Here is a 22,487-nt window from a genome sequence, read left to right as displayed (position 1 = left end):
CTATCTGTTATAACAGTTCTGTTTCCGACACTTGCAACTGCCAATTTTTCGAAATACTCCACAATGAATTAATAGCAAGAAATGCCTGTATTGTTGATGTTACAGATCTCATTTGCTTCATCCAATTCCAACTGTTTTAATGTTACACTGTTTATTATTTTCTGTGATTTGTGATATCTTCGGTAGACCATCCTCAATCTCGTTTGCCCAAATTAAAATAATATTCTCAATATTGAAAAATAAAATAGAAGCGATACAGTAAAATATTTCGAAACCTATCACTCAATTTTCCGATAATATAAATATTACAAAAATCAACCGTGTTCTTTTGCAATTTGTCATCCAGAACAGCTTAACATGTTTAATGCTCATTACGAGATCTCTTGTTCATCCATTCAACTCTCAAGCTTTGGTCATAATACACATTACGCAACTTTCACCATTGATCGATATACGTCTCCAAACATTTTCATTGTAACTTGATTGTTTAACATACTCCATACAAATTGTTCCCTGTTTAGTTCAAGGCATTTTATTCTTTCCTTGAGTTGCTTATTTTCTTCAGCCAATTCCCGTATCTCCTGTCACAAAAGAAAATAAACTTTGCTGCTTGATTTGGGAACAAAAAACTCAAAACATTTGACCTTAATGGCATATGATTTTTTCAAATCTTTTGAGAGCATTTTAATATTACAACTGCATTATCTTTGTGCGATCACTTCTTCAAACTTATGAGAAGCTTGATTGTCATCTATTTAAACTAAGTACAATGGTGGATTGAACTGTTATCGAGAGAAGGAGCTTTATTTGTTGGATCTTACTATTTCCCATGTCTAACAAAGGCTGTGCTTGAAACGGATGTACTAGTACTACGTCATTTCGTCTACCTTCTGATGCTTTTTTTTATAATTTCTTATTTTGGAGTTAATGTGATGTCCTACCTCTTTTTGGTTTTCCCAGTTTGTTTTATGAATTTTTTTTTCACGTAACCGTGCATCACATTCATTCATATTTGTGTTGCTCTTGAAATTTTTTAGTTTTTCATATTTCTAATTTTAATTATGTATTTGATTACCTCTTGTAAAAGGCTGGTTATCTGTCTCTTCCTTTGTCGACATTTTCTTGCTGCTATTTTGTTTCTTTCTTTTCTTACAATTTGTCTTTCATGCTCTACCTTTGTTAGCTGTAAGATAAAGAGACCATATAAGATTGGTACTTTTTTTTTATTAGAAATTAAACCTTCGTTACGAAAATACTAGAAATAAAATGTGGACATTTGTTTTTCCAACTTTAAAATTTTTATATTTTTTTTTACTTTACCCGATATTGAGAAAATGTTTAATTTGTTTTTCTAAGAAGGATGTTTTCTTTGTTTGAAAACAAAATCAAGTTATGCATAGAGATTAATTCGATTTTGACTGATTTTCGGAATTAGTAAATTCCGGCACTACATTTACATATGTAAATCCTAACTATACTCGGTTTGTGAGTGAATTGGAAAAAATATCATATGATAATAATCTCTTCAAAATTGGTTTAATGTTATAGCGCATGACTTGTCATATGATTCCATCAAAACGTATGACTTGTTTTACGTGTTTTGACCACACATCAAACCACAACGGTTATAAACTAGGAGTGGCGGAAATGGCCATTGTTAAATGTAGCATGATATACGTTAGTATGTTTACAGAAAATTCAGAGAGATGAGATAAACCAGATAAAGTAACTCTTACTAGTTCACAACTTTTATTTTACTATTATACATCAAATAAATTCTTTTCGATTCATAATCATGTTTGACTTCTTTAATTAAAAGACTTCATACTGTATGTGAGGTCTGAACCCTTTTAACAAGTCTTATTTCTAAGTTCAAACATATAAAAAGCAATAATCATAGAAACTATACAATTATACCTTAAAAAATTAAAAATTGGTATCACTTACTTTTGCTGGCCGTTTTTCTGTGAAATCTGCCTGAAGTTGCTGAAGACCTTGTGATAAACGTTTCTGCTGAATTTTACATCGGAGTTCCGCTTTTATAAAAGGAAGAATGGGTTTCTTGGTTGGTGAACAATGATCTTGATTTACACGTTCGTCATCCGAGTTTATATGCAATGATGATGAATCCATTTTTATGTATGTTGTAACTGAAATGGAACAATCTATGGTTTATCTAATTTACAGGGTAGAAAGTACACAACTATTAAATGACAATCAATATCAACAAATCAAAGCAAGAAATAAAATAACGGATCCAAAAGAAAAAAAGACGGAAAGACAAATTAAACAACCAACAATTACAATACAGAAAAAAACAAAGATTGAGGAACACAAATTCAACTGAAACCGATGGTGAACCCAGGAGCAGTGGAATGACAAACGGGTCCAGAAGATCAGTCACATTGATCTTGATTAATTGAAAGGACAAGGAGAAGTGACTACGGAAAATGTGTTGTACCAGTGTTTGTGACATAGGATTATTAGAACGACCGACCAAATCATCCGTAAATCATTCAAGATTTAACAACTTTAAGTTCAATAGCTCCCTAATATTACGGACGCAATGGTAGATGATTATAAATATAATCTTTGTTTTACAGATGAAAACGGGTATATATGTAAAAGAAGATGTGATATGATTGCCAATGAGACAACTATCCACAAAAGACCAAAATGACACAAACATTAACAACTATAGGTCACCATACGGCCTTCAACAATGAACAAAGCCCATACCGCATAGTCAGCTATAAAATGTTTGAATTGTCGGATTCACAGTCCTCTTTTCCTCGAATTTGACCTAGCAAATTAGACTTTCAACTGGGTTACTACTTAAAGGAAACCTTTTTATCCCATCTCATCCCTCCACCCCACAAATGTATTGAAGTATTTTTGCTTCGTAGTCTTTAGTTTACTTTTTTGATTTTGGTGACCCAGTGTTTTTTTTTTCGTATTTTGCCATGGCATTGTTAGTTCATTTTGGACGACGAATGAGTTTGGCCATTCCTTTGGTATTGGTATTTTTCGCCTGCCTTTTCAAACCATGTTGTAACTTAAATTGCTTAAAATCGACAGCAGTGTGGCAGTACAATTGCTATTTTGTAATCAATTGGTCATATAACAATTAATTATTTTTATGCATAGCATTTAAATTAAGAATCGTTTATATATACGTTTAAAGCGTAAAGTGAATATCTGGGTGTTCATGGCGTACATAGCACAGACATTTATTACTATCCCATATCTCATCCAAACCATATAGTGGATTCGGGCCTTACATTATACTAAAAATAAAAATCATCAAAATTCTTTGAAACTGTGTAAAACTAACGAATAGTTGCGTCAACATATATTCATTGTGTTCCCTCCTTCACAAAAAAATGATAAATATAAAAAGAGGGAATACAATCTATCCATTTGAACACACGCAATGGTGAGCTTCTATATATGTGATACATAGAAATAAGAAATAGTTAATGAATTTCTTTTATTTTTTTATTTTATTTAACACAGAAAATAACATTTACAAATGATTTCTGACATCAATAATAAAGCCTTTCTTATAACATTTACAAATCGTTTCGGATATCAATAATAAAGCTTTGCTTATAACATTTACAAATTATTTTGGACATATATAATAAAGCATTGCTTATAACATTTACATAATATTTCGGACATCTATAACGTTAACAAATTATTTCGGACATCTATAATAAAGCTTTGCTTACCTGTCAGTAACTTTTGCATTACTGATAAAAGTATGAAATATATAATTATTATCGTAGGCTTACCTAATGATGATGAATAATACCATTGTCTGAGTAACTACATTATTGAGTACTGATTATAAATGAGTAATTGATTGGAATGTAAAATTTATTCTACCATTCAAAATTAGTGATACATTTTTAAATAGCGTTAAAGTGTTTGATAGAATTGAAGATATAATAAACCATGAAATGCCACATTTGGTGCATGTTGTAAATGATACAATAGACTAATCCTATAATTAGATATTGGACTTTTTATGCTTAAAATAGATCAGTTATTGATAACGTCATAGGTGTTGACATGATACACTATATTTACATTTTATAACGGATATATTGATGTCCTCATTATCATAAGTAAATGATAGACAAGTAATATATAATGGATTAAGATTCTGACTATTGCATTACATTTTAATGTATAATTTTCAAAGTATTCAAACAATATTATGTTACCTCCCAAAAAGAATCGTATATCTTAACAAACCTTTATGGAGATATCATAAAACCATATAATTTAAGTTACGACAAAATGCATAATTATTTACAAATTACTCTATCAACAACAACCATACTAATGTAAAAACATACAAAAATATATTGAAAAAAAACATGATCCAAAGTGTGCTCAATCCATTCTTTAAGGAACAGATTTTAGTTGAAGTGCCCACCATCTTGTAACTAGCTTTTACTAATTAACTTTTCGTCAGTTTTGATTTTTATCTCTTATCATAGTAGCTGTATTTAGGAATGAGTGGTTAAAAAAAACTATCTGCACACTTTGGAAAATGTTTGATTTATATAGATTTTCACTGTAAAAAAAATATATCAATAAATAGCTGCATAGATCATTTGATTATTTCACAAATATAATAAATTAATACAAAACACAAATAACTAGTAATCAATTTACATGATTTTCCCCTGAATTGTTTGTTTGAAAATATGAATATTCCTCCATGAAAGCACTATGGGTCCAACTCTTGAATATACACTTTATCAGTTTTGTACATATATAATCTCATTTTTGATATCAGTCAAATTATTATCGAATGATTTTGAGAAGTCTGATAACACTTCAGATATTACTGGATCTCTTAGAATGTTTGACAAGAAAAATTCCTTTTCAGCTTCGATGCAACGAATTTGTTCTTTTAAATGTCTATTTTCATCTATCAATGACTTCAATTCCTAAAAAGATAAATATATTTTAAAAACATTTTTTTTGTTAATTGTTTATAGAATTGCTATATCATGATAAAATTGAGAATGGAAATGGGGAATGTATCAAAGAGACAACAACCCGAACATAGAAAAAACAACAGCAGAAGGTCACCAACAGGTCTTCAATGTAACAAAATTTCCGCATCCGGAGGCGTCCTTCAGCTTGCCCCTAAACAAATATATACTAGTTCAGTGATAATGAACGCCATACTAATTTCCAAATTGTACAAATGAGTAGACATCCAATCACCTACTGTGAGTACATGCCTCATATAAATAAGAAAAGGATCAATAAAGGCACTATCTCAGCGACAAATATTTCAGCCTTATTTATTTTTGTTTTGTATTTCAAGTAATTAAGTTATGATGACGTACACAAACATGTATCTTATGTCAGTTCCAGCACTATTTTGCGCGCCATTTATAACGATAATTTCAAGAGTCAATGCTGATAATTGTTCAATCATTCTATGTTTTTGGTGTGATGTCATTATTACCGATCGTCATTTTTTTTCCATTTCAGTTATATTTAAGGAAATACTATGTTTTTTAATGCTTATAAGTTTATCAGAATACTAGTATATGAATAGACTCATTACCTGTTGTACGTTTTGATAAACTGTCTTTTTCTTCCTTCGACATTTCTTTGCCGATTCCCTGTTCAGAAGTTTTCTGTTCTCTTGTTTTTGTATTTCTTCAGCTGTCAGCTGTAATATCAATTACATTACAATTGTTAACATATATTATTTCTAATCAAATTAAAGAAAAGAATCTGTTTTTAGCATTTGTTTATATATAATTATTTTGTATGTATGTGAAAGCAAGAACAAACTTTGAACAGAATTATGAATATACAAAGGAAATGACGCAATTAGTGTTAAAATGTATGAAATCTTATGAAAGGTACATTAATTACAGTCATTAAAAGTAATTTGTCTTATTATTCTATATGCTTTTATATATATATTGTTTTTGGACAATTGTCCGTACATGTATACATACATGTAAGATACCATCGATGTAAAACATGATTGATTAAGTTGATCACAAAATCGTAGATGTTTATTTTCTACTTACAGGTGCTTGTGGTTTCATTTGGAAATCTACTTTCAGTTCTTCCATTCCTTGAGAAAGTCGTTTGGTCTGTATTTTACAGCGTAATTCATCTTTTAATAAAGGTAGCAGGGATTCTTTCTCCACAGATTCCAAAGCAAAACTATAAAGGTCCGTGCCAAAGGTAAAAGCATCAGAAGGTAGACGAAATGACGCTGTTTCACTTTCCATTTTCATATTTATGATCTAAAATTAATAACAAAAAATATCATCAGCTGTTAATGATAAAAAATTATAATTGTGATTATTTCATCTGCTGATTATAGTAACATGCATGTTATGAACTTTCCCGGAAAAGGAAGTTTATAATTAAACAATTAAGAACAAATATTTTGGCTATGATCTAAGATAAGGCACATTGGTATAACATCGGTTTTAATCTTTTAATTTGTTGCTATTATAAAACCAGATATAAACAAAACATAATCATAATTAATTAATATAATGAAAAAAAATGATAATCTTTTATAATAATAATAAAAATAAGAATAATTAAAAATAAAATAGGAAGATAAGTAATATTAAATTAAAAAACAAAACTTAAAATATTTAAGTTCAAAAACAAGAATTATAATACTAACTTTATTCGTTCTCCTTCAATGACGACTGTTTCAAAAATGATTAAACAAAGTGAAACACGTGGTTCTTAATGACTAAGACGAAATAATGTGTAGGCATGACAATTTGAAATAAAGCACATGTATTTGTCAATAGCTAGTCCTACTATGTTCCAAATAAAGTTCTGTGCAGTTCGAAGAACAAAATTCGATTGAAAGTGTTGCCTGATGTAAAAACTATAAAATATTACAAAATTGAAATCGACGTCATACCTTATTGCAGTGGTTCATATAGTTTTGAAAAATCCTTCCTTCACGACAAAAAGCTAGACAAATTTTATTTAACGCACTCTTCGTGGAAAAATAAATGTAAATACGGTAGTGAAATAGATAGTAGGTAAAAATATATCTTACCGTATTAATTACCTGGAGTAGGTTTGCAACCTAGTATATTTAATCTATAAATATATCTAGGTGATTTCCATTTGTTATTTATAACCATAAGGAACATTTAGATTCCAGGAAGACGACAATACTGTTTAAATTGATCAATAAATCTGAGTTTCAAACGCATTTATATTTAAACGTTTAACATTTACATATTATATCCATATTTAGATATAGATATATAATTATTTCATAAGATTGATACATTTTTTCCTCAACCAATATTTCAATATATGTGAATTTTAATTTAATTAGATGTTTTAATTTTTGAGTGTTCTAAATTCAGAGGTATTCAATACCATCATGGTTTCTCATTAATGAACTGAAGAAATTTCAGTGTTGTTATAGCTATTTACTTTAAACTTGGTCGTTATTTTCAGTTATTCTGATTACGTTAGTTATTTATAGGAAATGGGAATTTATGTTTTTAAAAATAACCTCAAAATTCGTATGATAATAAATACACCCATTGTTTATTAAGATTAGTCATACTTCATGTGTAGACAAGCAGGCACCATTCTTTTTCTATCTGTGTGTTAATTTAAGTGTTGGTATTACTAAAAGTACTTGCTGAAAGAGCATCCTTCATTTTTGTATATTGTTGTAATTTTTTTTACATCCATTTAGCGTGTGAATTGAGAGTAGCATTTGATTTTTTCTTCACAATGCAGCATGTGTTATCAGACATCTAAAATTTTAACAGTGTGAGCAAAGGCTTCATGTTGAAGGCGGCGTTCTTTGACCTATGATTGTTTACTTTTCACATGTTTCATACATTTTGATTTTGATAGAGAGGTATCCTGGCACTGATACCATAACTTCTTAATTATCTGTATTTATTAACGTGAACATATACTACAAGTTTCATCAGAAATTTATAGGAAAAAGTTAATAGTATAAAAGGGTGATGGACAAACATTAACTGAAAGGTAAATTAGTTAGTTGTTTTGCACATATTTGTTCTTGTGATGTTAAATATCAAATATAATATTGGAATTGGACGTGCAGCATAAAAAATCAATCAAGACTAGAAATAAGTCACTTTAAGACAGTAATTTATAGCAGTGTCTTTTAATTTAACCTGCAGACAAAGTTGTGAACAAACACTTTTCGAGTATTCTTAGCTAGTACACTAGAAGAAGATGACAGTAGACATATTAAGTATGTTTAACTTCATAATGGATAGGGATTCTTTAATCAAAGAATATTCTGAACAACAAGCTCCACATAAATTATATTACTAACCTTGTATTTTTACATTACACTGATAAAATGCAACATTATCATTTGTGAAGCATTGATATATGTGTGTACTCAGAATCTTGTCTTTGTGATCAAGTTTGGGGAATTGTTTTTTGTCTTTCTTTTGCAGTTTTCAGGGTATAAGAAAAAAGATAGTTAAAGTGATGTAGGGGGTACAACTAAGAAATTGATTGACAATAGACTCCAGTTGCAGGATTTTTCACTGTGTTGAAGACACATTGGTGGCCATAGGCTGTTTTCTGTATTTTGGTCGGATTGTTGTCTGTTTGACATATTCCCTATTTCAATTCTTAATTTTATTTTGACTCCTAGGTTCACATCTTTTCGAAAGGTTACTTACTCGGTTTATGAACATCCTGGTACTTGGGCAATTAAGAGCAACATAAAGAAGTAAAATAAGCTTTTAATCTGTTCAATGTTTTCGGACAAATAAACGTTTGATTGTTTTTATTCACGACAAAAACAGCAATAAACACCCTCTCAATCAACACCTCCTGCCCAGTTTTTACTTATTTTGCTTTCACTTACTCTGAGTTCAATGTCAGAGAAATAACTCATACAATAACACTTCTCATCTGAACCAATTGTAATTTTTCCTTTGTAAATCAGTTACAATTCCAAATTTCATTCAATCTTTAATTTTTCATGATGAAACAAGAAAGGCTATATTGGTTTAATTGTCATTTAAGTTCAATTAAATTAGGAATCGTTAGATAGGTGTGTCAACTAAGTAGGACGTAGGATTAATACTTTGAATATTCATATAATGTTAAACGTTCTCTATTTACAACGGGTGCCAACATTTAAAAGCGTTATGTTTCACTTTGAGTTTTTTTGTATATTCAACTTTTTGGTGACTATCTGATTCATCAAACACAAATTTTAAATTAAATCAGATAATCCGATGATCATTTTGTTTAGTTGCATTTTCCCATGTAAATTCATGGGAAACTTTTTTTTTAAATATGACAGAAAAATGGCGGACGCTGATAAATGATAAAAGTAAAAACACAGAAATACTGAACTCCGAGGAGAACTCAAAACGGAAAGTGTCAAATCAAATGGCAAATTGAAATGATAAAACACACAAAACGAGTGGCAAACAACTGTCATATTCCTGATTAGGTACAGGCATTTTAAAAAGTAGAAAATGGTTTATTGAACCTGGTTTTAATGCGCTAAACCTCTCACTTATACGATAAAAAAAAGATTCATATCAGCTAAAAAAAAAACACCAAAGGAGTTGGTTCACTTACTCATAATTTTGGCCTTTAAATTCGGAAAGTTGTAGTGAAAACTTAAATAAAACATAGGTAAAAATATCCAATTGTTTCATTAAAAAACATATTTTCATTAATTGCATCATGAAGACTTCATAATTCGTAAATCCTGATTTTGCTACAGAGTTCTGCCATGACGGTTTTCTGAAAACAAACGACAGTGGTACCACCATTCATCCACATATATTTCTATGGAAATGATTTTTTTATACAATTGTCTTTACTCTTCGACAAATTTCAATGAGCGATGGGGTGGTGCCACATACTACATCATAAAAAAGGTGAACAAATTGACAAGTTTCTAGAAAATGAACGAAAACTGAATGTTTTGCCATTTCAGGAGCATCGATTTATAAATATTTAGCAGAAATACAAATTTTGTCTTATACTTTTGATTTCATTACACCAATTAGATTCACTTAAATAATTGAAGTTTGAAAATGAGAAAAAAATTACAAGGCCGTTTGGGAGATTTCTTGCTTTTCTCTTTTACGGATGTCGAAACTACTTATAGCAATATTTTTCATACAATATTTGCAGACTTTGATGTAATTCATAAAGCTTATCAGATCTAATTTTTCGAAAGCCAAGTGTTACGATCCATCCTACTTACTCTTTGTCATTAATGGGTTAAGATAGAATTTGTGTATCCAGCGTCGCACCATCTGGTGATTTATAGAAAAGCGGACCACTCCAACAAAATCATATTTAACCTATTTACCAATGGCAGCACTTGTACTCTTTTCAGTTTGGCTATGTATAATTAGAAACCTCAAACATTTGTTAACACTTGAACAATAGCATGAGGAACTTCCACAAGAACTTTAATCAAATTGAGTAAGAACATTGAAAGTGATACTAAATATGGTCCTATGTTTTGAACGTAAAAACTACGTGAATAATATGCATTATGTTTTAACATTTTAACGGCTTTTTTTTTATTGGATGCAGAAAATTGAAATGCGACAAGTGAAATACCTCGTGGTTCCGAATTTTAACTTTATCTACCAAAGATGAAGAGTATGATACTGCATCATAAACATTGGCTTGCGAAGATGGCCATATTGTTAAGACACAAATTGATTGTTTGTTTCTTAACTTTCAGTGACAAATATCCAATGCATAGATAGGACCAATCAGTCAAGAAAAAAAAATGTTATAACAAAATTTATACTACTAATCTACTGCTCAGAAGGCTCAGTTCTTATTGAAACAACGTCGTTATCCTCAACATTCTCAAAACGTTCTTGAACTTCATGATGGGATGAGCTTTCAACTTGTTTTCCATTCTCAACGATTATTTTATCTAAATTTTGAAGACCTGTCTCAGCAGCAAAACCATTGGAAGAATCATCTGCGACGTGAAAAGGCTCAATTACTATTGACACACCGTTGTTGCCTTTCGCATCCTTAAACATTTCTGCAGCTTCCTGGATAAACAAGCCATTAACTTGTTTTCCATCCACTGCGATTATTTTATCCAATTGTTTAAGACCTGCCTTAGCAGCGGAACCATTGGGCAAAACGTCTAACACGTAAATATCTTCATCATCTTTCCCGCCAATACGAGTAAAACCATAGCCAGACGCACAGGGTAACAATATTAACTCCTTATATTTTGGGTTAGGGTTGGAATAGGATCTGAAAAACAAAAATTGTATTTACTTAAATTCATTGACGGTTGTTGTAATTTCGTAAATTCGTAAATTTTGTAAAATCTATTATCATTTATAATAGATGTGTTTGGTCTATGAAAAAGAACATTCTCCTTTTATATATGAATATTTGTAAACATAATATGTTAAAAATACCTTTTTAATCATATACCAAAAATAGTAGATATATGCTTATATTAAAAAGGAAATGCATTTTTGTTTATTTGATATCAATGTTGATGATTATTCTTTTAAATATTTGAAGATAAGAACGCCTGTTGGTGACCTTCTGCTGTTGTTTTTTCTATGGTCGGATTGTTGTCTCTTTGATACATTCCCCATTTCCATTCTTAATTTTATTTTTGATATATCTCAAAGAATAACTTTTATATACTTCACACAGTTGAACTACAAGACCACACATATTTTTTTTTAAAGATGATTATTTTTAGAGGTTTATAGTTTTTCTCTATCTACTTAAGATATTTTCCTATACACAAAACATATAACAGTCATCATTTGGTAATGTCGATTTTCTTTATGTGTAAGTGATGGGCTTTAGAACAAGATGAGCTAACAAGTAACGAACATACAGAACACATGGCTTATATCGTTTTGTTAAAAACCTGACAAATAAGAAGAAGACGCGTCGTTGTTCTACCAACAAAATGTAAACTAACAATTTTGAATTTCATGCGTCCGAAGTGAATTTCTTGATTTTCCTTCATCAGCAACGTTCTGAACCGTATATTGAAAGAACAAAAAAATAGTTAGGTAGCTATATCACAAGTAAGGAAATTAATACTCTACTGCATCTATTCTTGAATGAAAACCAGATATTATCTGTTTCAATTTACTTAATTTTAATTCGTAATTAAAGATATTCTTTTGCACACTTTGCAAGCCTCTAACATTATTTAACTATTATGCAAATTAGGACTATCAGAATATTTCAAATCATTTTTCATCAGTCATATATAGCAATATTCACAATATGTGTAATCATATCATAAATTTTATTTATCTATCTTGTACAGAGATTATTTAAAAAAAAACCACCATATTTACTGCATACGCATGTATGACAATTTCAAGTTTATTATATATGATAAACATACGTTAACATAATATTAAACAATATTTCATAGATAACGAATATGCCTCATATATATATATATATATTAGATAGTTAAAGATAAAAATAAATGTAAAATCATCAATTGTAAGAGGATGGAAACATGCACTTGAGAGGTTTATACTTCCCCGACTTATATTACTCTGACTGAGATTTTTATTTTCTTATGATATCATAACTTTTTACTTACAAATATTTGATACGTCCTAGTAAACCCATGATTATTTTTTCGTCAACTGGTTGGGCACAATATTTAACCGTAGGGACATCAGGTATGTTTGGAAGTTCCATTGCTTTCAGGTCACTGTGCAGTTTTTGAATTTCGTGAATAGTTTTTTCGGTTGCTTCTTTCTGTTCAATTTCAGCTAACTGATGTAGCCACTGTTTGAATTTACCTGAAACTGCATCTTGAAAACAATTAGGATAATGTTTTCTCACGTTTTCACGAGATTCCCTAACGTTAGCAATAGTTGCGATCACCTTTTTGTCAACACTAGACTTTATTTTTGCACCTTGATTCAAAATTGCTCGCTCTAGTTCCCCACTCTCCTTCTCATACGATGTTGTCATTGATTTCATGCCATCGCTTGTACGCCTGGAATCACTAAAGATTTTTTTCATTGTTGTAGATGCTTGGTGATGCAAAGATTAAAACATCTTATTAACATCGTCAACGTTATGGCCATTGTGTTTTTCGACTAGACAGCACTTACACAACGCAAAATCGCACTCTAAACACATAAACACATGTTTATCAACATGATAACATTTCAACAAGTTCAACTATTCCTCTGGATCAATCTCGAAACTTTTTCCAAATACATGATTACGTGCAATCTTTAATCTTAGATGTGCAGTCTTACAGCTATAACAAAAATACTGTCGACATTGTTTACAGTAATGTGATCCAGTTGCTTGAACACAAATTTCACAATTTCCAATTGGACATTGTGCCATTTTTCTTTTATCATGTGGAAGTTACAGGTCGAATGTTTTAACTTCCCGTTCCTGTAAGTGTATTTTATCTTATCCCAAACTTTCTTTTTCCTGGTAAATACTATTATTAATATAATAATCGTAGTGAGTAAGTAAAATTCACATTGTATACACGGTGTCACAGTGTGATGAAGTTGACACTACATGATACGCTCCAGTAGTTTCAAAGGAGCGTTTTGAAAAAGCCTACGACGACGGATATCGAACACGTGCATCAAGTGATCGCAATAATTCCAAATGAGGCATATATGTTGCACTTCAGTGTTTCTTTTAAAATACTTTTAAATAACGGTATACTACTGTTGCTCTTATAAAAGGGTTTTTGATTAATTGAAATGCATAAACCTATTTCCAAATTATAATTGCATCCTTTGAAAAAAATTAATCTTAGGTTCGTCTGATGAATCTTTTTTTGGAATTAGCATCCAAAAAAGTTATTGATATTTGAACACTCGTGGATCCCATAAAAAGCTGTTTATAAGTAACACCGTATACAGTGCTAACATCTATTCATACGGAAAAAGAATAATGAATAAAATCAATAAAACTTATAATTTACTTTGGTTTTTAGCATTGTAATTCAAATAGTAGTTCATACATCAAACTACTTGTGTTTAAGAATGAAAAACAATTGTTTATAGATATAAAGATAAAGGAGGACATACTACATTTACTCATTTCCGTTTAAAACAGAAAAGCTGTAATTTCCTTGATGCTTTAGAATCGTGTAAAAAAGGATACTGATCTATCGTTACGAGAAGCAGACGACATAATAAAGTTTAAAGCCAATGAAAACGGTTCGATTGATTAGACCAATGATACTGCATATTGTTCTAACTAAATTAAGATACCAGTATTGTCCAGTTTGATGCAAGAATGTACATTATTTCGGGTAGACATAATCCAGAAATTATCATGACAAATATTATCTGGATTCATGATGATAAAACATTATAAAATATATGAAGCATCAGAAATGCTTCCCATTTCCATTCTGAATTTTATTTCTTTAAATTCAAAATCTTGTTTTTTTATACGCCCATAGTTTCCCATCATTTACAAGTACAAATGACTATATTATAGGAGGGTCTCATTGCTATTAATGACATCTTTCTAATTTTCCTCAGAATTGTTCTTATAGAAGTTGCTTGAAATTGAAGTTTTTAAATTGTTTTAATTTTGAACTAAACAAGAGTAAATAAATAATGGACATATAGATAAACGGAAAATGACATAGCTATCGTATATAAATGAATATGTTAAAACTAAATTAAACTACGGTAACCGTCCGTGTACACTTACGCCAATCATTTTTCATTTTGAAATGAAAAATAAATTTAGAATTTTAAGGGTAGTTGGTCTGAAAACTGTAACAAAAATTTAGTGAAATCACTTTTTTTTTCTATGAGAGTTGAAATATATAAAAACATTTGTATTTGCTTGTTTTAAACAACAAAACATATTTCAATCTCATTCTTTAAAGAAAATATTGAAAATACTGACAATCATTTTTGTTCCAAAATGGTAACGAGTCATCACAACCTATCAATTAAATTAAACTTTCAAATATTTCTTCGTCCAATTTCAACTATTTTTATAAAAAGTCCTCAAATGTTTCAATTCTTAATTAGGAAATACCCATACAATATCCAACTAAACAAAAACTTATAATTTTTCTTCAACTAGAAGTCCTACAAAGATATCCAAAATGTGAAAGAAATTATTTTTTATTCTACATGTAACATATAACCAGATTTCAATCGGCAACATAAAAAAATGTTTTGAGTTTGAGATGTTCAGATGAAGATTGGAACAAAAAATGACTGATTCATAGACAAACCCATTTCGGGGCATTTCATTAAAGTGAAAGGGCTGGCACTATAAAACCAGGTTTAATCTACAATTTTGCACATTTGAAAATGCCTGTACCAAGTCAGGAATATGAAAGTTCTTGTCCATTCGTTTTTGATGCGTTTTGTTATTTGATTTTGCCATGTGATAATGGACTTTCCGATTTGATTTTCCTCTCTCTAAGATTTTGTGATTTTTCTTTTTATGGATGACTGCGTTATGAGCTGGCTAATTTCTACCAACACATTTTATATCCATTAACACGGTATTTAAAAGCCTTCCTAGATAGTATGTTTTTATCAGGTTTGTTATTGTTGGTAACATAAAAACAACAGTTCTTTAATGCTCTAAAAATAGAACATACACATCCCTTATACATGTACATAGAAATTATAAAAAAAAAGAAGTTGTGCTATTATTTACATCGAGACCACTCTTCACCAGACACCAAACGAGATGAAAATTAACCACCATTGGTAACCGTAATGCATTCAACAACGAACAAAACCATTTCCACAGAGTCAGCTATAAAAGGGGCCGATATTACAAATGTAAAACAATAAAAACGAGATAACTTTCGGCCTGATTGTACAGAACAATGGAAAAAAATACGATATCCAGCAACAATCAACTACTAATGAATCAAAATATATTATTATTTTTTTCTTCGTAAAACGAAACACTGATGTTACTTATGGTGTTTCTTCCATGATGCTTTGACTAACGATGTAGCACGTGGATTGTGCACAGTTCCTTTACAACTTTAATCAACATCAAATCAATCAATGTGTTCGTAGATAGTAGATGTTTTTGTGTTCTGTTAAATGGATCCTTTTAAAATTGTTATACGATGATGACTGATGAACCCATATTTTGACTATTTTATTTATTATGTCTGTTTATTTAACGCATCAATGTAAATATAACGGAATTTGATGAGACTGTCATTAAAGTGAGAGGGTTAGCGCTGTAGAACCAGGTTTAATCCACCATATTCTACATTTGAAAATGTCTGTACCAAGTCAGGAATATGACAGTTCTTGTTCATTCGTTTTTGATGCGTTTTGTTATTTGATTTTTCCATGTGATTATGGACTTTTCGAATTGATTTTCCTCTAAGTTCAGTATTTTTGGGATATTACTTTTTGATAAGTCTGATGTTGTCATTAAGTCCATGAATTTCGATTCTGATATACTTATCTAAATTACTTCTGGAAAAGATTTTGATAAACACCTCCGTTTAAATTGTGTTGACTTATATTTCTTAGGACGTAAAGAGATTGCCAATATGAAAAGGGTTCGAGGCTTCATAAGGTTTTTTTCATTGTGTATAATGTGTGGTAATTAGCCTCGATGTGTCTGTTTGTATAAGTTTTATTTTCCCAAGTTTTTTATTCCTGGTATTGCAATGTTGAATACTTCGGATATAAGATAAGAATCAACGTCCGTTTCAAGTTTTTGAACTTATATTTTTTACAAAGTGAATATTAAATAGGCTAAAAATTTCACTGTTGTTGGTTTTGTATATTATTTTGACTAAGTATATTGTATATTAGTTGTGCAACTATTTATTTTTATCAGTCTGCTTTATATTAAAACAGTATTTTATTCTGGCTAATATTTCGATTTGATATTCTGTCTGCTCAGTTTTCCTCAATTTTTCAAATCGTCATTTTCCCTAGAGTATCACTTTTAAATTTCCTTTACTTATTTTTTTTAACATAAAGAGGTTTTCAATTAGCGAACACAAAGACAAGAAAGGTATCTAACCTTTCAGGTGCTAATATCGTAGTATTAATAAAAAAATCAACCATTCTGTTTTTGTTTTACAAGGAAATAAAGAATTAATTTATAAATTGTAATAAAATTATTTGTTGTGTACTTCTTTTTTGTGTGAATAAAAACATAACAAGACATCAAATAGATCAAGTAATTTAATTGCATTCAATGGATACACTCAATCGGCAACAAATAACAAAAATTGTCATTGAATTTTTAACGTGTTTTACAAATCACCTTTAGAAAAATTAGAATCTCGGTTCTAATGATACACATACACCGATGTATGATACATTGCTATTCTTATCACAAACACAATCAATGAAATCTATGAAGCAAATTTATACATGTATTGTATCTATGGAGGACTGTCTCAGCTTTATCCTTATATTGCACAGTTGTAAGCCAAACAACTACATGTTTGTTGGAACAAGAGTTTACACTGAGGCTGGTCGTTTCATCGAATGATGTGTTCATGTTTTTCGTAGTAGAATTTTTTTCTCATTTCTGGACTTTTTTTCTAATACAGTTGGTAAAGTGAAGAAACAGCCTTCACACTATGTTACTGATATAGCTTCTTTATTTGTAAAAATGTATTATTTTATTCTATATCTAGATTTCAAAAATAAGCAATTACGAATATGAAACAATAAATAAGTTGATAAAATAAAAGGCACGTTCTATTATTTTTGCTTTCGAAAATTTATTTCAGAATTTTACAAATAATTTATAAATTCAAACATTGCTGAAAATTTTGAGTCAGCTTTAAATAAAATAGTACAACAACTATATTTACACTACACACAAATCTACTGCTGAAAAGGCGTAATTGTTATCGACACATTTTCTTTGCCTTTGGCATTCTTAAATATGCTTGTTACTTCATCATGTATCAGGCCTTTTGTTTGTTTTCCATCCACTGCGATTATTCGATCAAATTGTTTAAGACTAGCCTTAGCAGCAGGGCCATCAGAAGACACATATGAAACGTATACTTCTTCATTTACATCCTTTCCACCGACGAAACGTAATCCATACCCAGACCCTTCAGGTACTAGAAACAATTCTTTTGATTTTGGGTTTGGTTTTGAAAAGGATCTGAAAAACACAAATTAATTCATTTACTAATATGGCTATTGTGGCTTTTGTGGGTTTCAGTTGTTTCTATCTTTCTATTAATGCACGTTATGTAAAATAATAGACTTAAGCACAGCTTACAATAAATAAAATCGTCATATATGAGATATTACTCATTATAAACTTATCCTATGGTTTCGGCAATGGCAACGCGTAGTTTTTTTTCGGGTTGTTCAAAGCTGTCACAATTTTCTTCTTGTGGGTGAATATAGGTAAATATGGATTTGTATGTATGAGGCGGTATAATGATAATTTTAAATGTGCTTTTCTCATTGTAAAAGGTTTCAGAACGTTTCCAGCACCGAGTAACAAACTATTCTATAAGGTTTTCTCATTCATTTTTTAACGTGGAAAACAGATATAACAGTATGAAATTTCTAATGACCTTCGAAGTTTTTAAATGTGAATATCATATCTGGTTCTTGATGTCATTATCGTGAGTTGAAAAATAAAATAAATAGTAAACGATCTGTTAAATTACTTACAAAAATTTGACACCTCCTAGTAAATCCTTGATGATTTTTTCGTCGACTGGTTTGGCACTATATCTAACAGTAGGTACATCAGGCAGGTTCGGAAGTTCCATTGTTTTTATCTCATCGAGAAGTTTCTGAATTTCAAAAACAATTGTCCCTGTTGCTTTTTGATGTCTAATTTCATCCAACTGCTGCTGCCATTTTTTGCATGTAGTTGAAACTGCATCATCGACACATGTAGGATAATGTTTTTTCACGTTCCCGCGAGATTTCCTAACGTCATCAATAATTGTGCTAACCATTTTGTCAACACTAGACTTTATTAGTTCTCCTTGTTTTAAAAGCTCTCGCTCAAGCTTTTCGCTCTCCTTCTCATACGATGTTGTCATTGTTTTCATGCCACCGCTTTTACGTTTAAAATCATTTTCAATTCCTTTCATCGCTTTTGATGCTTGGTCGTGCAAAGATGAAAATATTTTGTCTAAATCCTCAACGTTATGGCCATTGTGGTTTTCGACTAGACAAGTTTTACATAACGGAAAATCGCAATCTAAACACATAAACAGTTGTTGATTAACATGTCTACATAAAAACTCTTCCTCTTGACCTATCTCGTTTCTTTTTCCAAATACATGATTACGTGCCATCTTCGATCTCAAATGAGCAGTCTTGCAGTTGTTACAAAAGTATTTCGACATTGTTTACAGTACTGTGATCCCGGTGCTTGAACACAAATTTCACAAGTTCCAATTGGAGATTGTGCCATTTTTCTTTGCTCATATAGATGTTGAAACCAAAAAATGTCGACTAATTTTTCTTCCTGTTTATCCTTATTGCATCTCCTCACACGTGTTCCTGTTCCAGGAAATTACTATCAAGATCATAATAATTCTTATCATTTTTTATAGTATCTGTGAGTTTTTGTATATGGTGTTGATTTCTATAGTATTTTGTGAAGTATTATAAATTTTAATTATAAACATAAAATTTATCTCTGTAGAGCACGCTTCATGTAACACAAGACACATGTATATATATTGATGCATGTTTGTTTTTGTGTGTCATGATATTATTCGGTTATTAAGTTGTTTGCCCCTCAGAAACAAACTTGCGTGTATCAGTGCAATATATGCTGTTGTAATGTGTCCGCAACTGAATAGTCATTTATTTAGATGAAACGTCGGGTTTCATAAACTATTCGCATTTATGCTCTGTGGTTATGACGCTAATTGCATACAATTTTTTCCTTAAATTGTGTAAATAGTTTTCTCTAATTCTTCGTCAATGTATCCCTTTCTGCACCTATTGTATAAACAATTTAACAAGTTTGATCTCAGTTCTTCATTGGTTAAAATACTTTAAAAAAATGACTATTTTTTCTTCAAATAGTTTTATCGATGAATCAAAAAGATTAAAAAAAAATATGAACACTTATCACGGACAACTAATGATAATTGCAATGGTACTATCATTTCGCCTCTCCTTGCCGACCTCTTCTTATTTTCATATGAATCGGAGTTCCTTCAGACATTTGTCAAAAACAAGAAGATCAAAGAAGCCAGGTTATTTAATTTCACTTTCAGATATATTGATGATGTTCTTTCCATTAACAATCCGAACTTTTCTGATTGGGTTCCATTATTATACCCACCAGGACTAGAAATTAAAGAGACCACATACACGGCTCCCTCCGCCTCATTTTCAGACAGTTTCTGACTTATACCTCGAATTTGACACAGTCATCTCAGTACCAGAATCTATGACAAACGAGACGATTTTAATTTTGAAATTATCAATTTTCCCCCACCTTAGTAGTAATATACCAACTTCACCTGTATATGGAATATACATTTCCCAACTTATTAGGTATTGAAGAGCTTGCAGCTCCTATTCAGACTTTGTAAAACGTCACCAGTGTCTGAGCAGAAAGTTGATGAACCAGGGGTATGTCAAAGAACGTCTTATTCTTTTTTCTAAAAAAGTTCATCGGAAGATACCCAGATCTTTTTGATAAATATTCCGTATCAACTTCACAAATAATACAAGATGGTCTTGAAGTTAAGGTTTTGCGTACTGACGTTGGTTATCATCTTAATAACGTGTTATAGTGTTCTTTTATTTGTCTTTATCATATTACTTGTATTGTTAAGTCATTTTTTGAGATATTCTTTTGAAGTGACTCTGTGGTTATGTAAAACAACATACTTTGAACGACAAAATTATTTCATTTACTAATATTACTTTCACGTATGGAACTTGGCATACTATGAATGACAAAACTATTTTATTCAATAATACTACTTTTTCTGTTAAGTCTGTTTTTTAAGATAAACATTTGACGTGTAACGGTACTTATGTATACCGTCATACTTTGAACCACACAATTATTTTATTTATTATTATTACTTTTACTGTTAAATCTGTTTTTGTTAAATCTACTTTACGTGACTCTGCATGTATGTATGCCGTCATACTTTGAACGACAAAATTATTTTGATGTCTACCTGTGCGAATTTCAAACGCGCAATTTCACACCAGTACTGAAAACCTTCAATCCTGTACGGTTAGACTTTACATACATAAATTAAGTCGTATAAGAAAAACAACATTTGTATATTAAATTTGATGTATGCCTTTTTGTGCTTCTTCGTTACACTGGTTGTTTTTATAGTGATATTAAGATGATAACACATTATTGACTGCTGTACCCCTATTTTTCACATTTTTACTCTTTGAGTATGTTTGTTTTGTTCATTCGTCGTTGACAATGTAATGTAATTTGATGCGACTGTCATAAAAGTGAGAGGTTTAGCTAGCTATAAAACCAGTTTCAATCCACCATTTTCTACATTAGAAAATGCCTGTACCAAGTGAGGAATATGACAGTTGTTATCCATTCGTTTGATGTGTTTGGACTTTTGATTTTACCTTTTGATTTTTGATTTTCCTTTTTGAATTTTCCTAGGAGGTTAGTATTTTTGTGTTTTTACTTTTTATAAATATGTGAAAAACTTACCAACTTTTTATCGGAATAAAAGTGTCTCGAACAAACGGAATTTAAAAAGTGTTAATATCAGTTTGTACATGAAATTTTGAATTTTTGAAATTTTGCCCACTGTGGTGTTGACATGAATATCAAATAATATATGTTCATTTTTATAAATTTACAGTTTACAAAGATATGAGTTATTATAAATACTAAGGATTTTCTTATCCCATGCAAATATTACCTAAGTCGCATTTGGCACAACGTTTTGGAATTTTGGGTCCTTCATAATCTTAAACTTTCTACTTGTTTTGCTTTCTAACCATTTTAATCTGAGCGTCACTGATGATATAAAAAAAGATGTGGTATGATTGCCATTGAGACAACTCTCCACACAAGACCAAAATGACACAGACATTATCAACTTTAGGTCATTGTACGGCCTTCAACAATGAGCAAAGCCCATACCGCATAGTCAGTCTTATTAAGACAAAACGCGAGTCTAGCGTATCAGGTTATAAGCCTGTTACCTTTTATACTTACTGGATTAATCTTTAATAGTTCCGTTGGATAATACATAAATATGAGTGATATCTGACTGACTAATCTACCCCCTTTCAATTAAAAATTATTCATTGTTTATTACTTTGCGCCAACACTTTTTGATTTTTCCGTCTCCACGGTGTTGAGTAAAATTTAGAATGGAAATGGGGAATGTGTCAAAGAGACAACAACCCCACCAAATAAAAAAAACAACAGCAGAAGGTCACCAACAGGTCATTAATGTAGCGAGAAATTCCCGCACCCGGAGG

General features: G+C 30.5%; 4 protein-coding genes across 7 annotated transcripts; all 4 read right to left on the bottom strand.

Moving 5' to 3' along the window:
* Positions 1 to 228: 228 nt before the first annotated feature.
* On the bottom strand, positions 229 to 2,133 carry LOC134726390 (cyclic AMP-dependent transcription factor ATF-3-like). The gene is made up of 3 exons (XM_063590791.1): positions 1,948 to 2,133; positions 1,076 to 1,183; positions 229 to 581 (listed from the first exon to the last, which is right to left on the bottom strand). The coding sequence occupies exons 1-3, from the start codon at positions 2,131 to 2,133 to the stop codon at positions 426 to 428; spliced, it is 450 nt and encodes a 149-aa protein (XP_063446861.1). The 3' UTR covers positions 229 to 425.
* Positions 2,134 to 3,530: 1,397 nt separating this feature from the next.
* Positions 3,531 to 7,183, bottom strand: LOC134725040 (centrosomal protein of 128 kDa-like). 4 transcript variants are annotated; one of them, XM_063588527.1, is made up of 4 exons: positions 7,097 to 7,116; positions 6,078 to 6,299; positions 5,600 to 5,707; positions 3,531 to 4,967 (listed from the first exon to the last, which is right to left on the bottom strand). In XM_063588527.1, exons 2-4 carry the CDS (start codon positions 6,288 to 6,290, stop codon positions 4,776 to 4,778), a joined length of 513 nt encoding a protein of 170 aa, XP_063444597.1. In that variant the 5' UTR covers positions 6,291 to 6,299; positions 7,097 to 7,116; the 3' UTR covers positions 3,531 to 4,775. The 4 variants fall into 4 exon arrangements, with proteins under 4 accessions (XP_063444597.1, XP_063444594.1, XP_063444596.1 ...); XM_063588524.1 differs by lacking the exon at positions 7,097 to 7,116 and adding an exon at positions 6,944 to 7,069; XM_063588526.1 differs by having other exon boundaries at positions 3,532 to 4,967; positions 7,085 to 7,183.
* Positions 7,184 to 9,690: 2,507 nt separating this feature from the next.
* LOC134725039 (uncharacterized) lies at positions 9,691 to 13,967 on the bottom strand. The gene is made up of 2 exons (XM_063588523.1): positions 12,641 to 13,967; positions 9,691 to 11,301 (listed from the first exon to the last, which is right to left on the bottom strand). The coding sequence occupies exons 1-2, from the start codon at positions 13,069 to 13,071 to the stop codon at positions 10,842 to 10,844; spliced, it is 891 nt and encodes a 296-aa protein (XP_063444593.1). The 5' UTR covers positions 13,072 to 13,967; the 3' UTR covers positions 9,691 to 10,841.
* Positions 13,968 to 17,265: 3,298 nt separating this feature from the next.
* Positions 17,266 to 19,533, bottom strand: LOC134725038 (uncharacterized). Its single transcript, XM_063588522.1, has 2 exons — positions 18,699 to 19,533; positions 17,266 to 18,174 (listed from the first exon to the last, which is right to left on the bottom strand). The coding sequence occupies exons 1-2, from the start codon at positions 19,385 to 19,387 to the stop codon at positions 17,886 to 17,888; spliced, it is 978 nt and encodes a 325-aa protein (XP_063444592.1). The 5' UTR covers positions 19,388 to 19,533; the 3' UTR covers positions 17,266 to 17,885.
* Positions 19,534 to 22,487: the final 2,954 nt, after the last annotated feature.

This window comes from Mytilus trossulus, chromosome 7 (assembly GCF_036588685.1).
Source record: "Mytilus trossulus isolate FHL-02 chromosome 7, PNRI_Mtr1.1.1.hap1, whole genome shotgun sequence".
Taxonomy (NCBI): Eukaryota; Metazoa; Mollusca; class Bivalvia; order Mytilida; family Mytilidae; genus Mytilus; species Mytilus trossulus.
Note: the sequence above shows the minus strand (reverse complement) of the source record. Positions and strands in the feature narration are given on the sequence as shown.

Bases quoted from the DNA above. Each gene is read 5' to 3' on its own strand.
- LOC134725040 (XM_063588524.1), bottom strand. The intron at 5,708-6,077 runs GTAAGTAGAAAA...TTGATATTACAG, and splicing joins AAATGAAACCACAAGCACCT to CTGACAGCTGAAGAAATACA. The intron at 4,968-5,599 runs GTAATGAGTCTA...TTATCTTTTTAG, and splicing joins TTTATCAAAACGTACAACAG to GAATTGAAGTCATTGATAGA.
- LOC134725039 (XM_063588523.1), bottom strand. From the start codon at position 13,071: ATGAAAAAAATCTTTAGTGATTCCAGGCGTACAAGCGATGGCATGAAA. The intron at 11,302-12,640 runs GTAAGTAAAAAG...TTTGTTTTTCAG, and splicing joins CTAGGACGTATCAAATATTT to ATCCTATTCCAACCCTAACC.
- LOC134725038 (XM_063588522.1), bottom strand. From the start codon at position 19,387: ATGTCGAAATACTTTTGTAACAACTGCAAGACTGCTCATTTGAGATCG. The intron at 18,175-18,698 runs GTAAGTAATTTA...TGTGTTTTTCAG, and splicing joins CTAGGAGGTGTCAAATTTTT to ATCCTTTTCAAAACCAAACC.
- LOC134726390 (XM_063590791.1), bottom strand. From the start codon at position 2,133: ATGGATTCATCATCATTGCATATAAACTCGGATGACGAACGTGTAAAT. The intron at 1,184-1,947 runs GTAAGTGATACC...TTTATCTTACAG, and splicing joins CAGAAAAACGGCCAGCAAAA to CTAACAAAGGTAGAGCATGA. The intron at 582-1,075 runs GTAATCAAATAC...CTTTTGTGACAG, and splicing joins TAACCAGCCTTTTACAAGAG to GAGATACGGGAATTGGCTGA.